Source organism: Canis lupus, chromosome 23, assembly GCF_011100685.1.
Source record: "Canis lupus familiaris isolate Mischka breed German Shepherd chromosome 23, alternate assembly UU_Cfam_GSD_1.0, whole genome shotgun sequence".
Classification (NCBI taxonomy): Eukaryota; Metazoa; Chordata; class Mammalia; order Carnivora; family Canidae; genus Canis; species Canis lupus.
Genome location: NC_049244.1, coordinates 32,168,399 through 32,185,075, shown reverse-complemented (window position 1 = coordinate 32,185,075; position 16,677 = coordinate 32,168,399). Strand labels below are relative to the sequence as shown.

The 16,677-nt window shown below is 49.3% G+C and overlaps 1 protein-coding gene across 3 annotated transcripts in view; it reads right to left on the bottom strand.

Moving 5' to 3' along the window:
* EPHB1 (EPH receptor B1) overlaps positions 1–16,677 on the bottom strand; it is a 474,596-nt gene that overhangs the window by 253,493 nt on the left and 204,426 nt on the right. For all 3 annotated transcript variants that reach the window (XM_038570949.1, XM_038570950.1, XM_038570948.1), the window contains one exon: positions 13,106–13,787. In XM_038570949.1, coding sequence (XP_038426877.1) covers positions 13,106–13,787 — 682 coding nt within the window. The remainder of the gene's footprint in view (positions 1–13,105; positions 13,788–16,677) is intronic.

Below are 16,677 nucleotides of genomic sequence, written 5' to 3'. Positions count from 1 at the left end.
AACCCACTGGATGTCCAGGGGCAGCCACCTCTGTCTCCTCCTCCTCCTGGGTCCTTAGGAAGTGGGTGGATGGCTGTCTAGTTGGCTTGTGTACTGACGTGCTGCCTTCTCTGGGTACCAAAGCCATTGCCCCCCGGGCTGCAGAAAGTCCTGGAGGGAAGGAGGGATCTACTGCTCACTTTGGTGCTGTCAAGCCCAAATAATTGAGTTTCCATTAGAGGAAATTCTTAGGTGAGTGGGCAGAGGCACCCACAAAGGGAGAGCGGCATCATCAACCCCAAAGACTGAATTAGTCACCCTGACTGGGAAAGTTAAATTCAACAATCAACAGCTTTGGTGGCTGGTTTTTAACCGGTAGCTGGATTGAAAGATTTAAAAGATGTTAGGGGAGAAAAGAGAGCTTGAAAGAATTCTCCAATGGGGAAAATAATCAATAATGGGGTTGAAGAAGCTGAAAAAAGAAGAATATGCCCCAGAAAAGGAAAAAAAAAATGAGTACAGAGAAGCAGAGCATTCTACGAAGGCATTTAAAAAAAAAAAAGTTATTGTTCTTTTTAATGAATGATCTCATTATCAACACGTGTGATTATATATTAATAATTTTGATGACAAAAATCACTCTTACAATATTTGCAATTGATTTCAATGATAAACATTGATTTCCTGCATTATACTAAATGAAAGAACTCATTTTTATTGCAATTTGCATCTAAACAGTTTCCTAGGGAAAAAATAAAAACGGTGAAAGGAAATAACTATCCATTCATTAAACTTCTACCAATGAAATGTGTTTCTCTTTTTTTTCCTTTTTGAATCAAGTCCAGAGAGAAGACAGACAAGAGAATAGAATAAATGGAGGAAAAGAAAACAGGGAGACCAACTTGGCTAAAGACGCAGAAGGGAAGACAAACAGAACCAGTAGGGAAAGAAAAGCCCCGCGTCACCAGGACCTCCACATTCGGATCAATGCAGGCATGTGTGTGGCGGACCCAAAAACCAAACAGAAACCTTCAAGTCGCCTAATTCCCAGAACAGGCAAATTTTTGCCAAGTTCATGATTTGGCAGAGTTCTTGCATATTCCATACGATTTCAATGAGAAGCTCTATCCATTTTGTGCAAAGAGCAGATTGTCATTTTCCACTTGAAATACACACGTAGCACTGACCTTATGTCCTCTGTCAAACTGAGGCGTTCTCACCAACTTTTAGTGAAAGGGTTTCACGACGTATGGGCTTGCGGCCATTCTGTTGATTTTGTTCTGTGTGTGTGTGCACAGCGTGTCACTCTATTGGACAACAGACAGACAAGGCCTCCGCCATCCCTGGTTACTTCCTCCATCTGGTTCTGCCATCATCACCTCTACAAGCGCATGCCTTGTCAGCAACCCCCGCGTGGCTCCTGCCTGGTTTCTTCAGAGCTTACGCTACTCAGTGCTGCTGGGAGGTTTTCTTACACATCCTAACGCAAAGCCTTTCTCCCTCCTAGGCTCTCACCCTGTTTCCACAAATTTTGTTTTCAATGCATTTTGTTTTGTTCTCATTTAACAGATGGCACGGAGCGGGCATTTGGGATGCAGAGACACAGCAAGCATGACCATGCCCATGAGGAGCTTGGGGAGAAGGAGGCTGAGATTGAAGGCGGGCACAAGATGGAGGTGGACAGGTTTGGCCTCAAGCACGATCCCTCCATGGACCTCCTGGGTCATCCCTAGCCAATGGGAAATGCCCATCAAACTGATGACTTTTCCTTAGGTCCCTTAGTGAAGGATTATATCTCAGTCCAAATGGGATATTGAAGCCCTAAACCCCAACACAACCACAAGTCTGCCCCTAAGGAATCTCACTCTTCCCCAGTTTGGGGAGTGTATGTAAGGGGGAGTAGAGAACAGCAGTTATCAGCCGGCCCCAGAGTCCTTACACTGTGTGACTTTGGCAAAGTTACTGAGCTTCTTTGTGTCTCAGTATCTTCAACTGAAAAATGAGGTTGAAAATCATATGTACTTCACAGGGCTATTGTTAAGGATTTACGAGATAATGCAGGAAAAGAATTAGGCAGAGCATCTGGTACATAGTGAGTGCTCTGCAGATGATAGCCACACTAGATTAGTGCTTCAGTGCAAGCCGGAAGCCAACCCAGAAGGGTTTGCTCCATACGCAAATAGCCCTCACCATGATGCAACAATGAACCACAGGACTGTCCTGCTTCCTTAGGCCATGCGCTCAGCCTTCTTTTCAAACATCAGTCATTTGCATATCATCTTTATTGGGCTTTGCCATATCTACATGCCAGGTTCTTAACGTATTATTTTATTTATTTTTTTCTTTAAGCTGACTCATTTCTTTAACCTGAATATATTTATTTTTAACAGAAAAGTAGCAAGCAAGGAGGCAGGATAGGAAAAAGGAAGAAGTAAGGAGGGGAGGGGAAGAGGGGAGAGGGGGACTGAAATAAGGAAAGGAGGAAGGAATTCTGTAGCCTCAGAGAGAAAGAAAACCTGCAGAGCTGGAAGACAAAAGCCACAAAAAGAAGGAGGAAGTGAACAGCTGCCCAGGGCTAAGACCAGGCCCTCCCAAGCAGAAACACAGCTGCCTGGTCAGGGCCAGGACAGAGGCTGCTGGGAGGCTCTTCTGAGGGTGGATTGATGCAGAAGAAATAAAGAGGAGGCTGGGGTAGGTGAGGGTTGAGCACTAGTGATTTAGGAAGGGGTGGTTAAGGCAGAGCCACCAAGGTGTGCTGAAGCCCAAGTCTCCAGAGGCAAGCTGGGAGAATCAAAGGAAAGGATGTGGGGTCAGGGGGTCTGGGCCAAAGGTTGAGAGCTGAGAGATATGTGGGGCACAGCAGGGCTTCACAGGGTGTACAGGGAGCCCAGAACCAACTCCAGGCAGGAAAGGAAGGATGGGAAAGTGAGGTGTGTTTTCCATCAAACCAGGCTGACTGGCTTTTCTGGGACTGGACCAGGAGAAGGGGCTGGCCCTTGAGCACCAACATCTGCCCTGTACCATCTGCAGACTAGTCACCTGCCACCAAGTGAGAAATGCCAAAATGGATGAGTGACATGTGCCAAAACAGCCTGATTTTATAGGTGGGCAAAGAGCAGATAAAAGGCAGGATGCCCTCCAGGAGGGAATGAGACAGAGAAAAGTGAAGGGTAGACCATACCATGGAGGGAGCAAACTCCAAATGGTCTGTAACAAGCAAACTCACCTGATTTAATGATGTGTTATAACGGAAACACTTGTCAAGCCCTGAACAATTCCTGAACAGGGCAAATCATGGAAGTTTGCTATGTTCAATGTCCCTCATAACAAGACAAATGTAAACTGAAACCAGAGTGAGAGGCCAGTTTTCATCCATCAGATTGGCAAAGATAAAAATGATTGACATTTTTTTTTTTTTAATGATTGACATTTTATTCTCTTAGCAAAAGTGTGCGGAATAGGAACTCTCTTACACGATTGGAAGTAGCAAAATCAGTAGAAAACACCGTTTTTTGGAAGACTCTTTGGGAATATCTATCAAAATTAAAAACTTTTATACTCTGATTCAGCAATTTTTCTTCTAAGAATTTTCTGCATCCTTAGCTCTTAGAAAAGTACTTGGCACATAGAAAGGCCTCAATAAATATTCATTGAATAAATTAATTAATGAATTTGACTCACAGATACGCTCCCACACAAGTTCAAAGATAGATGCGAGGATGTTTGTTGAAACATTGTTTACAAATAACTAACAAAAAAAAAAGTAAGCAACCTCTATGTATATAAATGAAGGACCAATAAAAGGCACACTTGTTCAATAAAACACTACAGAATCATTTTTTAAAATGAGGCAAATTTCTATGTAATAGAGCCAAGCTACTGTTAACTTTCATTGTTAAATAAGAAAGGGGTGTAGGGGGGTGGAAGCCCTGGTAATATGTCCCTATACAGGTGGGGAAAAAGTAGATCTATATTCTGGGTGTGCAAATGCACAGGCCTTTTTTGCAAGAGAGTATCAGAAACAGTAACAGCGAGGGACCCTAGTGCGGACCAGAGTGGGAGGGAAACCCTTTTCATATGTACTACCCATTCCATTTTTTTTTTTTTTGAGAGAGAGACAGAGAGACAGAGTGACAGAGAGACTATGAACAGGGAAAAACAGAGGGAGAGGGACAATCTTAAGCAGACTCCCTGCTGAGTGGGAAGCCCCACACGGGGCTGGATCCCAGAATCCTGAGATCATGACCTGAGCTGAAATCAAGAGTCGGATGCTTAACCCCAAAACATTTTAAAAATAATCACTACAAGGGGTAACTTGGTGGAAGAGAGATTTGCATAAAAGTCCCATTCCAAGGACTGGATCAGTGGGCCCCTGATTCAGTATTAGGAAGAAGAATTTTGATGAACCAGGCTGCCTCAGGAAGTCCGAATGTCTCTGTACTGGAGGTGTGGGAAAGCAGGCCAGGGGACCACAGTGGGAATTCATAGTGTTATCTGGTGGGCTGGACTCAACTCCTCTTAGAGGTCTCACCTAGCTGGGAGGGGCTATCCTCTACTGGGTCCCATCAGGGCAACAGAGCCACTTGTGGCTCCCCTGTCCTCTGGGTATTGTGAGCACTTTCTGAGAACTAAGAATGGAGCAAATTCTTAGAAGTATAATCGCTCAATCTGAGTATAGAAGCATAAAAGACCTGGCATCAGTAGCTGCCCAGTTAGTACTTAAAGAAAGAATGAGCACACGTACCACTCAAGCCACATGAACTCATGAGTGGAATCCAACTTGACTGAGGAATGGAAGGCCAGAACTGCCCACGCCTGCAAGGATGTTACCAGAACAGGTCCCCAAAGGTCATATTCAAAGACCAAGTAAGTCCAGCTAGGCCAGCTAGGCCAGCTAGGAATGTGCACCACTAGGGGTTGGTGGGCTATTCCAGACAGGGGCCAAGGAGAAGCCAGAAACTAAAGGCCCGTTTCTTTGTCCAGATCTTCCCTTGAACTGGGCCCTACCCTCAATGAAAACCTGTTAGGGCTGGGTTTGGCCCATCCTGGCCCTGAATTTTTGTCCTGTGATTCTCAGAAGCGCCTCCTTCCCCTCACCAACTTCTCCAGGGCCTGATGTGGCTGAACTGATTTCCTCCTGACTCCCTGGCCATGAGCACAGGCATGTGCACGTGCACACACACACACACACACACACACACACACAAGATGATGAGTCCAGCATACGTGCAGCTGCATGGACTCATTCGATAGTAGGCTGGGAGGGCACACAGGAAGGTGGGATGCTTCCCGTCATAAGGGATATAGCTCCTGGGGACCAGAGCTAACCTAGGCATGTTCCTCTGTATGAAGCCACATCTTTCTAGGGTTTGCCTGCTTTGCCTTCACTTGCTGGCCCTTCAAGAGGCTCAGCTTCCCTATCAGGTATCTGATACCCAAGCCTTAGTGCAGCCAGCAAGGAGAATGTAGATAGGACCTCTACAGGCAGAGATCCCTCCCCTAGGAAAAGGCAAGAGTGCCTCTCTCTCATTGTCCCTGTCAGAGCCTTCTTGGCAAACTAAGGCTTGCTCCTGGTGGTTTGCCTGTGCCTGGGATGCATCCCTTCTCTGCCGGCACCTGCTCTAGACTGGCTCTTCTCAGTCTTCTTCATGCCCATGCCATCAGGGAGAAATAAGACTCAAGAGCCTTAGGGCCCTGTCAATATAGCCTGTCAATGGCCAAAAGCAGTAGAAAAAGAATTCAGACCATCAGAGCTCCCTGGGGCCCAGCACTGAAGGCCCCCACTCCAAGTGGGCTCAGATTCAGTTTGATCTTCATCTTCATGCTTCAAAGTCAAATGTAGTAATTCCTCACTTTGTGTGGAGTTTGTGTGGATATTGGTGCTCAGGCAGGGACTGCCCAGCTCCAGAGAGATGAGGACAGGGAGCAAAGTGGCTAAGTCTGATCACTGACCTGCCTAAGCTGGGACTCAGCCCTGGGGACCCATGCTGGTCCTTGGTGCCCATTAGAGAGCCACGACCAGGCCTCCAGCCCACAGTCTCACCACCTTCCTTCTGCCCTCTTCTGTAAGCACAAAGCCTCAACCTCATCCTTCCCAGAGAGCTTGGGGTTGCCCCCCTACACTGAGAAGCTGCACACCCTTTGGATGGCCTCACAAGCAGATCTACATGTCAGGGCATCTGGAGAGACACTACTGCACCCAGAGAGGTTAAAATGAAGATGGCGATAGTCAATGTGGAGCTCTGTTCTATACAGTGCAGAAAAGTACGGTTAGAAAACATGGTGCCAGGGATCCCCAACACCCCCCCCCAAAAAAAAACAAGGGACAACACAGACACAAGGGAGGGCATCTATGAGAGAAGAGCTGAGAGAAGTCTGACAGTCCTGAAGATACATGCTATGTGTTGAAGGATGGTTAATTTCAACAAAATCCAGTCTCAGACGCAGAGCAGATGGCGGCCTCCCCAGACCATGGGTTCTGATCCCGGCTCTGTTGTTAACCCAGCCAGGGCTCTCTAGACTGGTACCCAGAAACGCTGCCTGGCCACCCGCTGTCTATGGAGAAAGTGGTGGTCAGCATAGATGGTCTCTAAGCATTTCACATGCCCACCCAGCCTGGGTGGTTTCAGACTCTAGTTCTTCACAGGCCAATGATGGTGGAGTAAGTGGTGGCACCAACTAGACTGCTAGCCCAGGGACATTTCCTCTACCCACACCACCTGAGCGTGATGACATGGTGTCCCTGTTGGCATCTTTGATAGCACACATTTATTAAGTCGTGGACTCCCACCCAGGGCAGCTCTCAGGCACAGAACACTGCCAAATCGATCTCCGCCACTCTAGCACTGACCTGGGAAAATCACAATTATTTGGTCAACACTAGAGGAATCTGCCCCTGTCTTTCAAAGGCAGAGGGGCAGTAGACAGAGCACAGGGGACTTGGAGCCCAAAGCTCCTCCCCTCAACCCCCCTTGCCATCCCCTACTGCCACCAGAGTCCAGGACCGAGTGCTCGTGTCCCATGTGCCGGAGTCGGTGAGGCAGTGGGGCATCCTTCCAGCTCTGTTTGCTGTTGCTCATGCCGGTGTCACAGCCCATTACATCCAGCCAATTACACTGGATTCCTCTCTGAAGGGCGCTGGGCAGGGCCACCGTAGGGAGTAGAGGAAGCCCGAGAGACTTCTAAATGAAGTAGCCTGTTGGGAAATCCTATTATGAAGCTCATCTTACAAGGCTGTGGTGTTAATGACCCTGGCCTCCCCGAGCCCTGAGCGGAGCTGATCTCCCTGGGGCTTGAGAGGAGGCTTCCTCTCACTCTCAGCCAACAGCTGATGGGCTGGAGTGAGTAGACGGGGTGCCCCAGTGCCCTGGAAGCAGCTGCCAGCTCGGTGCATGCACACACGTGTGTACACACACAAACACACACACACCCTCTTTCAGCACCCAGGTTGAGGATGAAGTGGTGACCCAAAGCCAGGATCAGCAACCCCGGGGGAGATAGAAACAGGCCCCAGCAACTTTTTTCCAAGGGAAGTTAAATTAGACACATTTTTCTCCACCTTCAAATCCTGCAGATTTTTCGTCTCAACTCCCCCAGGCTTATAAATTGGCTCATCTCTGCCGCTCAAGTTGACAAAGGCGCCGAAACTGTTGAAAGGTTCAAAATGTCCCTTGGGTTTCCAGGCATGAAGGAATTTACATGTAGGTGGAAAATTACTAAGGAAAAAAGTCCCTATTTGGATAGAGGGGAGTTGCAGGAACAGCGGGGAAGGTGAGGAGGCCTCTGGGGTGCTGGCAGGGAAGTGGCTGGCCTGAGGAGTGCAGGGAGGGCTGCATGAGACAGTGCTGGGGAGGTTTCAGGCCCTACATCAGAGCTTTGACACACACGGGGGTGGAGGGGGTGGGGGAGGACACGGATGAACCAAGAACTGCTCTGTCTTCTCTAGAAGTTGTCAAGGTCCTGCCAACATCCAGGAGTTGGAAAGGTCTTAGCTGACCTGAGAGTCCCCTGGGAAAAGCCATGTGGATTCCTAGTTCTGGGACAGGGATCTTTAGCCCTAGTCCGAAATGGCAGGCCCTGAGCAGGGCATAGGAATCCTGTGGGTTCGACCGAGCCCTTGAAGACAGCAGTGGCACCCCTAATGTTTGCTCTCTGGATGGTCCTGAGTGACACAGCCACGGGGAAGGCTGTTCCTCTGTTCCTTTCTGTAACCCCAGGTAGGCCTCCCTCAGCTCTCTGCCCTCTCTCCTCTGCAGTTTTCCAGCAGCTCAGGGTGTCAGGGCCCTCTATGGCCTTTCAGCCTCTCCTCCAGATGCAGTGATGTTCTGAGCCTGTCCTTCCTGCTGGCCTGCTGGCCTCCTGCTCAGTCTGCTCCCCTCTCCAGCCCACTCCTGTAGTCCCTCTTTGCAGACACCTTCTATGTCCCCCTTAGGTGCACTCTTTCTACAAACCCCACAAGCCCAAGAAGGCTCCAGTGACCTCCCCTAAGCCCCTTCTTCTATATTCCAACAACACCAATGGTTCTGGTCTAGAGCTTATATCGGGGGTTCTTGGCCTGGGCCCCACTTGACTTACCCAGTACATCTCAGAAGGGGCCACCTGGGGACATCATTTTATCAAACATTTCCTGTGGGTTCTCTTGCTCCTTGGGGTCAAGAATCACTGCTTTAGGTAACCATCATCTCTCTCAGGCTTGGGGAGTCTTCCCAGACGTGCTCACAAAGCCCACCTGCCTATACCCCCTGCCTCAGGGCAGCTGAATGAGCCACACCCTTCAAATTTGTGTTAACTGACCCCCTGACAGTGGGTCACCTATATGTGTTGACCACTGGCTGCTGCTGGGCAGTCATGGAGCTGAGACTGCACAGGTGCGGGCAGGTGAGGGATGAATATCCAGGTCTCCTGCTGACCTGTGCCTCTGAGTGGGGGGGTACCACATGTCACCTTCACTCCAGAATCTTATTCCCTTAGAAGCCAGAGTCACACGGTGTGTTTTAAGGCTTAAGGGCAGTGACACGGCATCACACATGGCTTCCAGAGCATTCTCACATCCATTACTCACTTGATTTTCACCCACCGTGAGAAGCAGGCAGAGAAGACAGGGCTATCGTGGTGAAGGACTTACCTATGAACCACCAGAAGCTCACAGCAGAGCCAGCACTAAAACCAGCTCCTGTCCCTAGGTTAGGCCTCTTCCACCTGGAGGCACCCCCTCCACCCTTTCATCTCCCTGCACGCCCCGCGAGTAACAGCACCAACAATGAAGGCCTGGGCCCCATGGGTCAGTGTGTGCCCTCTACAGTGGTAAGCCCAGGCTGGCCTAACCTTCCACAGGAGCAGGAATAAGGAAGAATGACAGCGAAGGCCATGTACAGCACTGTCATTCCCTGAGTTCTGAGTGGCTGGAGAGGCAGGCTAATGAGGCAGCTCCTGCTGGAAGCTCCAGGGACTATGCCTGGGAGGGAAAGCCAAGCCCTCAAGGAGCTCTCAGGGGCAGAGACAGAATCAATCCCCATGGGTGCATTGCTCCAGCTAGGATCTGGCTGCCCGCGTCTGTCCCAGCACCTGAGACCCATCCCTGGGCACCTAAATGGGATACTGTAGCCCGGAGGCTTCTGATAGATACCTAAGAGGCCTGCCCGTGCCAGGTTCCCTCTAACAATTGTCAGTCTCAGCTCAGCCAACCTCCCCAATGCTGACTTCAGCTGGAACAGTATTTCAGGATCCACAGCACAGAATGAGCTTGCTGAGCACCAGCTCTCAGTGTCCCCGGCCCCAAGGATGGACAGACTGCAGGAACCCACACAGAAAATCGATTTAGCCATCAACTTGAGTAGGGGAGGTATGGGGTGGGTCAAGGCAAAGCCATGATTGCTCATTAATCCACTACACGATGAGCATAAGGCTTGAAGTCGGGGCAGATGGGCCATTTTCCTAGTAATTAACAATTTCATAGATGGGGTCAGAGTCACTGGTGGGGTTAGCAGGCTACCATGATTCTCCCTGACTGGTCCAACCTGTGTGAGCAGCAAGGATGAGTTTGGAAGAGGCCTTGGGTCACAGAGCCCTCTAGAAAATGAAACTGTCACTTGCAGCACAATCTAATGCTTAAGATCTACCTCCCCCCCACACACAGACACACACAGCTTTCTCTGCTTGCCCCCTTCTCGTCACCACCCTCGTCAGAACAGGAGCAGCTCTAGGCCAGGACCACTCTTCACTGGCTGGGATGCCTAATTGGTCTCCAGGTGTCTCTGCAAAACCGAGCGACTGGTCACCATGACTTTGACCGGAGAGGGTTTAGCAGATGCAAAGTGAAAGTCAGAATAACGTTCCTATCCATGTCAAAAATCTGTCTTGCCAAAGTATAATATAATGGATATTCTATTGATTTGATACAAGCAAAGGCTCAGATTCAAATATCCAGAAAAGAACATTTATCAGATCAGTATAACTGTGTGAAGCCCAGAGCTACCCAGGCTTTGCCCAGCCAGGCTCCAGGGCATTAATCCTCAGAGCTGTGCTAGGGAAGATTAGCTTGCCTTCCTTCTCCAGTCCTACCAAGACAGCTGATGGAGGCTCACCCACAGTTCACTGGCATCCCCCATTCTCCACACTTCTGGCCTTATGAAAACTGGCTCTATGAGGCAGGCCACCCCAGAACTGCTGTGTAGGGCTATACGGTGCCCACCGAACAGCACAGCATGAGTAGCCAAAATGGGTGTGGTACCCTCGCTCGGAGACACTCCACGGACACCAATCACAAAATCTTCCACAGGTACTGCCCATCTCCATTCAAAGGGTGCAGGGTCCTCCCAAGATCACCATCAATGGCCAAGACTTCTTCACCTCCCTGGGGCAGGCTGGGAAGGGAGCTCTGGCTCAGCCATCAAAGCCCGACTGCCAGCAGAGCCAACAGCTAAGATTTGGAGGATGCGTCTTAAAGTTCTTGAGACAGAAAAACAAAGGTGCTTCTCTGCCCTTCTAGGGGCACTAAGCTCAGCCAGGCTGCTGGGCTGCAAAATCCATTTTGTCACCAGAGCTTGCCACTCCCCACTCTCCGAAATGCCACCAAAGTATGGCTGCCTGTGCCTCTTAAATGGCAAAGTGACTGTGCCTGGCCTCCACATTTCCTCCAGCCTCCGATGCACTGGCAATAAGCAATGTGTGAAATCAAGCGCCAGGCTCATAATAACTCTAGATTAGGAATGTCCACCAAGAGTCAGAAGGGGGTTGGAGCTGGGTAGGGAAAGTGGAAAGAAACCACTTGAATTGACACATTTGTCTCTATAGGCCCTCCCACAACAACCAGAGGGGGTGACTGACAAGCAGCAAGGACAGCAGAACCCCCCCCTCAAACCAAAAGAGAAAAGTTCCAATTAGCCCAAAGAAATGAGAGCTTGTTCCCAGAGTTGCAATTAAATCAGAACCAGTCAATGCTTGCTCTGGTTCCTGCCATTCTGCTCGGGAAATAATGAGAAAAACAAGAGGGCCCCAGCCAGCAAGTGCAGCATGGCAGCCCTCCGAAGCTGCAGAAATCACCGGTGCTATTGCAAGCCTGCCTGGAAGCTGCTGTACCTGCACCTTTTTTAAGAAGTCAGCCTAGTTCCTGGGTCCCCACTCAGACCTGACAAGTGCCCAAGAAGGCGCCTCCTGCCCACCCCCAACCAAGGGGACAGAGAGGAGTGCGGTGGGGCCAGGCAAGGCTGGTTTTAAAACTGTCTGCCTTGATTCATCACTCACTCTGGCACTCTCTCCCCTCTGTTTCCACACCATCCATCACAGGTCCCATCACCAAGAAATCCAATAAAGATACAAAGGCCGGGCTCTCTGCTCTCAGCAGTCCTCAGAGAGGCTGCAGGAGTGCCCCAGCCCAAGCAATTAGCTGAGTCCAAAGGACTGCTGAGCTGAAGGGCATTGGCAATCCTGTGCCTGGTGTGTGGCTGCAGGCATCTGGGGAGCTGAGTGAGTGGGGGCGGGAGACAGGCAAGGGCAGTCTGGTGTTCAGGTGGGGAGGTGGGTGACAATGGGGAGGAGAGCTGACAGGGAGCCCACAGCAGAGCAGAAGGAGCAAATACAGCCTCAACTTGTCCCCCAGTGGTCCAAAGCAACCTAAACGATGAGTTAGGGGCATGGTGGTCATTTCTGAGGTTTATGTGAATCTGAAACTTTGACTGTCATGGGCAAAATGTAGTAAGAGAACAGTGTTCTCTTCCCCAGCTCTTAATGTCTGCTACACGTGTTCAAGCTCCCATGAACTTACTGGAGAAATGAGCTGTATAGGCTCTCGAGACCCTCTTAGTTACCCTCAGAGAAGAATTTCAAGCCAGTTCAGCTCATTCATTACCAGGTTTTAGACATGTGCTCTCCTGGACTGAGCAGAGCCAGTATGAGCACACAGTTCCTTGACACTCCCAAACTACAAAGGCCGCACCATTCTGTATCGTTCAAGCAAAAGTAACACAATAGTTGGTACCACTTCCCCCCATCTCTAACAGCTCACCTTCTTCCAGGACACATGAAAGCTAGCCCCCATCCCTGCCCCAGGACCTGGCATTGAGTCCCTGGGGTAAGACAGCTGAGCGTAGGACTTTGAGGTAATGAGCTACACAGGTGCGGGGCCAAGTTGGGTAGTCAGGGAACCGAACTGAAATGACTTAAAATATTTTCCAAATTCAGCCACTTCTTAACTACCCTTGAGTGAACTGTCTATGGCAACCCACATTCTCCATGCCTCAGAACATGGGTCCTAACATGATGCAGGGGTGTGTGTGTCTGTGGTAGGGGAGGGCAGGGGAAGAGGGAGAGAGCACACATGTGCATGTGCGAGGGAATATGAAGGTCCGTGGCCCAAAACTAAATATAAGTAAGTGGTTATTAAGTTATTATCTACCATTTGGAGTTCTCCCTATCTCTTCTCCCACCATGAATACCAACATTCTGGTTGGACACAGTTGAAAACTCATCATGCCTAGCACTGGGAATGTAGGTTCCTCAGAGCTTTAGAACAAGCCATTAGGCTCTTCTGTTCCTTTATGACCCAGGGCTGGAAGTGGGGAAAATTGGCAGATTGGGCCCCACCCCAGGTGGGCAGGAAGCAGAGGCCTTAAGAGGCCCCAGGACTTACCCTTGCAGGCCACACTGTTCTCAGGCTCATAGCCAGGCTTGCAGGTGCAGCGCCCAATGGGCACCATCCACTCTCCATCCCCGTTGCAGTAGAGTTTGATGGGCACGTCTACTTCCTCTGCGTTGGGGATACATGTCCCCCGGGCAATCACCAGAGATGTACTCTCGGCCCCAGTCATGGTCTCTGGAAACACGGCAAAATTTTGCACAATGCTGGGACACTTCTTGAAGAAGACACGAACAGAAAGGAGAGACATACAGGCTCCGTAATCCTGGAAAGCGAGGTAAAAACCATTCCGGGTGAGAGGCCCAAAGCTTCTGACTTCTGTGTTGACCTTCATCAACCTTCCCCCGAAGTCCACCTGGGAGAAGCTCTCATCTGCAGCAATGGTGTCTACTTTGAGGTAGGGGGCCTCAGACCAGAAGGCTGACTTCTTGGTGGCAATAACTGAGTCAGTCTCATAGTAGTACAGGTTGAAGGTCTCCTTACAGGAGCCAGGGACGTTGGGGAGGCTGCTGCAATCCCTCACAGTGAAGCGCATCTCTGCGTAGATGCGATGGGCCCCCCGCCGGTGGATGAAGGTGGTGAGTAGCCAGTTGTTCTGGTTGGGCTCAAAGACGTTGCACACTTGGTAGGTGCGGATGGTGTTCAGGTTTTCATCATAGCCACTGACTTCCTCCCACTGTCCCAAGCCGGCCACGGATGAACACATGCAAAAACACAAAAGAGAGGGTGAGAAGACAACGAGAGGCAGCAGAGAAGCCTGGTGCTGGAGGGGGCCTTACGAGCTCACCAGTCTAGCTGCCTGGTTTAATGAATGAGCACACCTAACCTTAACTTGTTTTTTTTTTTTTTTTTCCTTGTAAAGGCTTTATTTATTTGAGAGAAAGAGAGCATGAGCAGGGAGAGGAGAGGCAGAGGGAGAGGGAGAAGACGACTCCCCGCTAAGAAGGGAGCCCAACATGGAACTGGATCCCAGGATTTTGAGATCACAACCTCAAGCCAAAGGCAGACACTTAACCAACTAAGCCACCCAGCCACCTCTCTAACCTGCTTTTAAAGACCTCCTAATAAGCAGATTTCAAAGATTTCTCTGCTGGCCATCCTGACATATAATAGACTTCACTCTAGGAAGCCCTTCTGCACCTAACAGACAGCGGCTCCTGCTGTGACTCTGGCTCATTACATCCACAGGGTCAACCTGCAGCTTCCCGCCCAGCAGGGACTTGATACATAAGGGCCACAGTCTCTCCTCTCCACAGCCACTCTGTGGATGAGGGGTCTGACTACAGGTCATTCCTCATCTTGGAAAGCTTCAGTTCTGAACCTAATTCTTTTATGGTGGTAAAGCACCTTTGGAGTTGTGAAAAGCATATGAATACGAGGCTTTTAAGAATTTCTCAACAAGCATAGATTCTCATAAACTTTTGTTTAATAACATTGATCCCTTTGAAAGACCTAGACCAGAAAACTGGTGGGAGACAAGAGTCCTATGAAAAAGGCCAAACCCACACTCAAACCTAAAAAGCCAGGATCCAAGAAATGAGGAGGCAGGAGTGGTCTGGCTGCAGTGACCGATCAAGGGAGAGCTGACTAGCTTAGCAGGCAGGGTGGCCTTCCTCCGCGGCATGTGCTGTGACCCCAGGTCTCCCCCAACCAGCCTCTCTCCACCTGAGTCTGAAAGGGATGGAGTTGCTGAGGCCAACACGAGAGGCCTTGGCCCCAACTCTCAAGTGTTCTGCAGGACCTGGAGCTCCAACCTCAGGGCCATAATAACGTTTACTTTGCTAGCAAAAAAAAAAAAAAAAAAAAAAAAGGAGTAGGGGCTGCTACGTGAGAACCTTAAGGAACAAAGCAAACTTCATTGTGTGCAAACTGCAAACTGCAAGTAGGGACAGGATGGAAGAAGATGCTGGAGGGTGTCACACAGGGAGGAAGGAGAGCTTCTTAGCAGGAGAGAGACAGCACACTTCACATTGGAAAAGAAAACTCATTTTTAGCAGCCCTGTAGGTGGGAAGGAGAAGAGAAACACTGTATTTATTAAGTGCCATCTCTTGATCGTCCCTATAACATTGAAAACTAGATACTGTCACCCCAATTTACAGATGAAAAGATATGCAATTTGCCCATGGTCACATGGCCATAAGAGGAGACAGGATAGAAAGGAGAGAGGAAGAAGTGTTTTGAATGGCCCAAGAAATGCACCTACTAACTTATTTCAGTAACAGGTAAAAAGGGGCAGGAGGTTCATAAAGTCACAGCTTCCTTAACCAAGCCACTCTTTGGCAGGAGCCAAAGAAGAGTCACCAGGTCATTCTTCCTTCCTTGGGCTGGAAGAGGAAGCAGCTCTCCCTACTGGGGAGCTCTCCGGATGCTGACCTCAAGAACTGGGGGTAGTTCCAGGAAGTTTCAATGTGTTCCTTAAATTGTGTTCTGCTTGCCAGAAACAAGTAAGTGACAGATGAAATTAAGCTTCTTAAATAGTGAAAAGAAAAAATAAATTAAGATCCTTGATCTTAATATTTAGCAGTGGCACTAAAAAAAAAAAAAGTAGAAAATAGTACCACTCATTTCTTTAACTACTGTGCTGCTAATGGCTTATTGTTCACAGTGTGGAGCTGAAGCGTACAAACTAGAATTCTTCATTTAGAAAGTTGAAGTCCATCTTGTGTGTAGGGGAAATATACACAGTTGCTTCTTACACAGAATTAAGCCCCCTGTAAGAGGGGGAGAGCCAGGCTATCCTTCGAGCATGCGCCAAAGCATCTGAAGACCAGGCATGGCATGGAGGAAAAATGGGCACAGGGAGAGCTGGTCCTGCCCGCCCAGGCCTGTGGAGTAACCTCACAGTCACTCCTGCAGCCCAGGCCCCACCTCCCAAGCAGCAGACTAGCAATCCATCCAAGGCCCTTCCCCCCAGCCCCTTCCAGCACCTCTGGGTGAGGTCCCTTCCCCAGTATGGAGTCCTGGGTAAGCTCCTTCCAGATCCTTCCACACTGCCAAACCTCACCTGGAGTTTGCTTGATTTCTTATTGATTCTGTAGATGCCAAGGAAACAACTTTTACTCCTTCTTAAAGATTGAGTTATGTTCTATTTAAGTGTGTTGGTTAAAGTTATGTTCTGCTTGCCTGGGTTTTTGGAACCAGAAGCAAATATACTGAGGAGAATTTGCTGACAGTTGTTTTAGTTCAGATTTTCAGAACTCTCTCCCTTCCATGGCCATTCTGAGATACCATTTTCCCAGTTGACCCTAAGTGACTTCTGAGGGAAGGACAGGTTTTTTTGTTTTTTTGTTTTGTTTTGTTTTGTTTGTTTGTTTGTTTTTTCCTGCTGTTCTGCAAGTGTTTAAACAGGATACTACAGGGAGGAAGACTTCAGCTGGGCTGTGTGAGGTCTCTACACAAACTCAAGGCGCCTTTGTCAATGCACAGGTGAAGCCTGTAGCCCCATTTAGGACAGGGACCTGTCCCAGCCAGAGTCCCTGACCCACTCAAGACCACTGCAGCTTTACTGCATGGGAGCAGGACGGGAAGCCCACCTTTCAGGGTTCATCTTAGCACCGAGACTGGC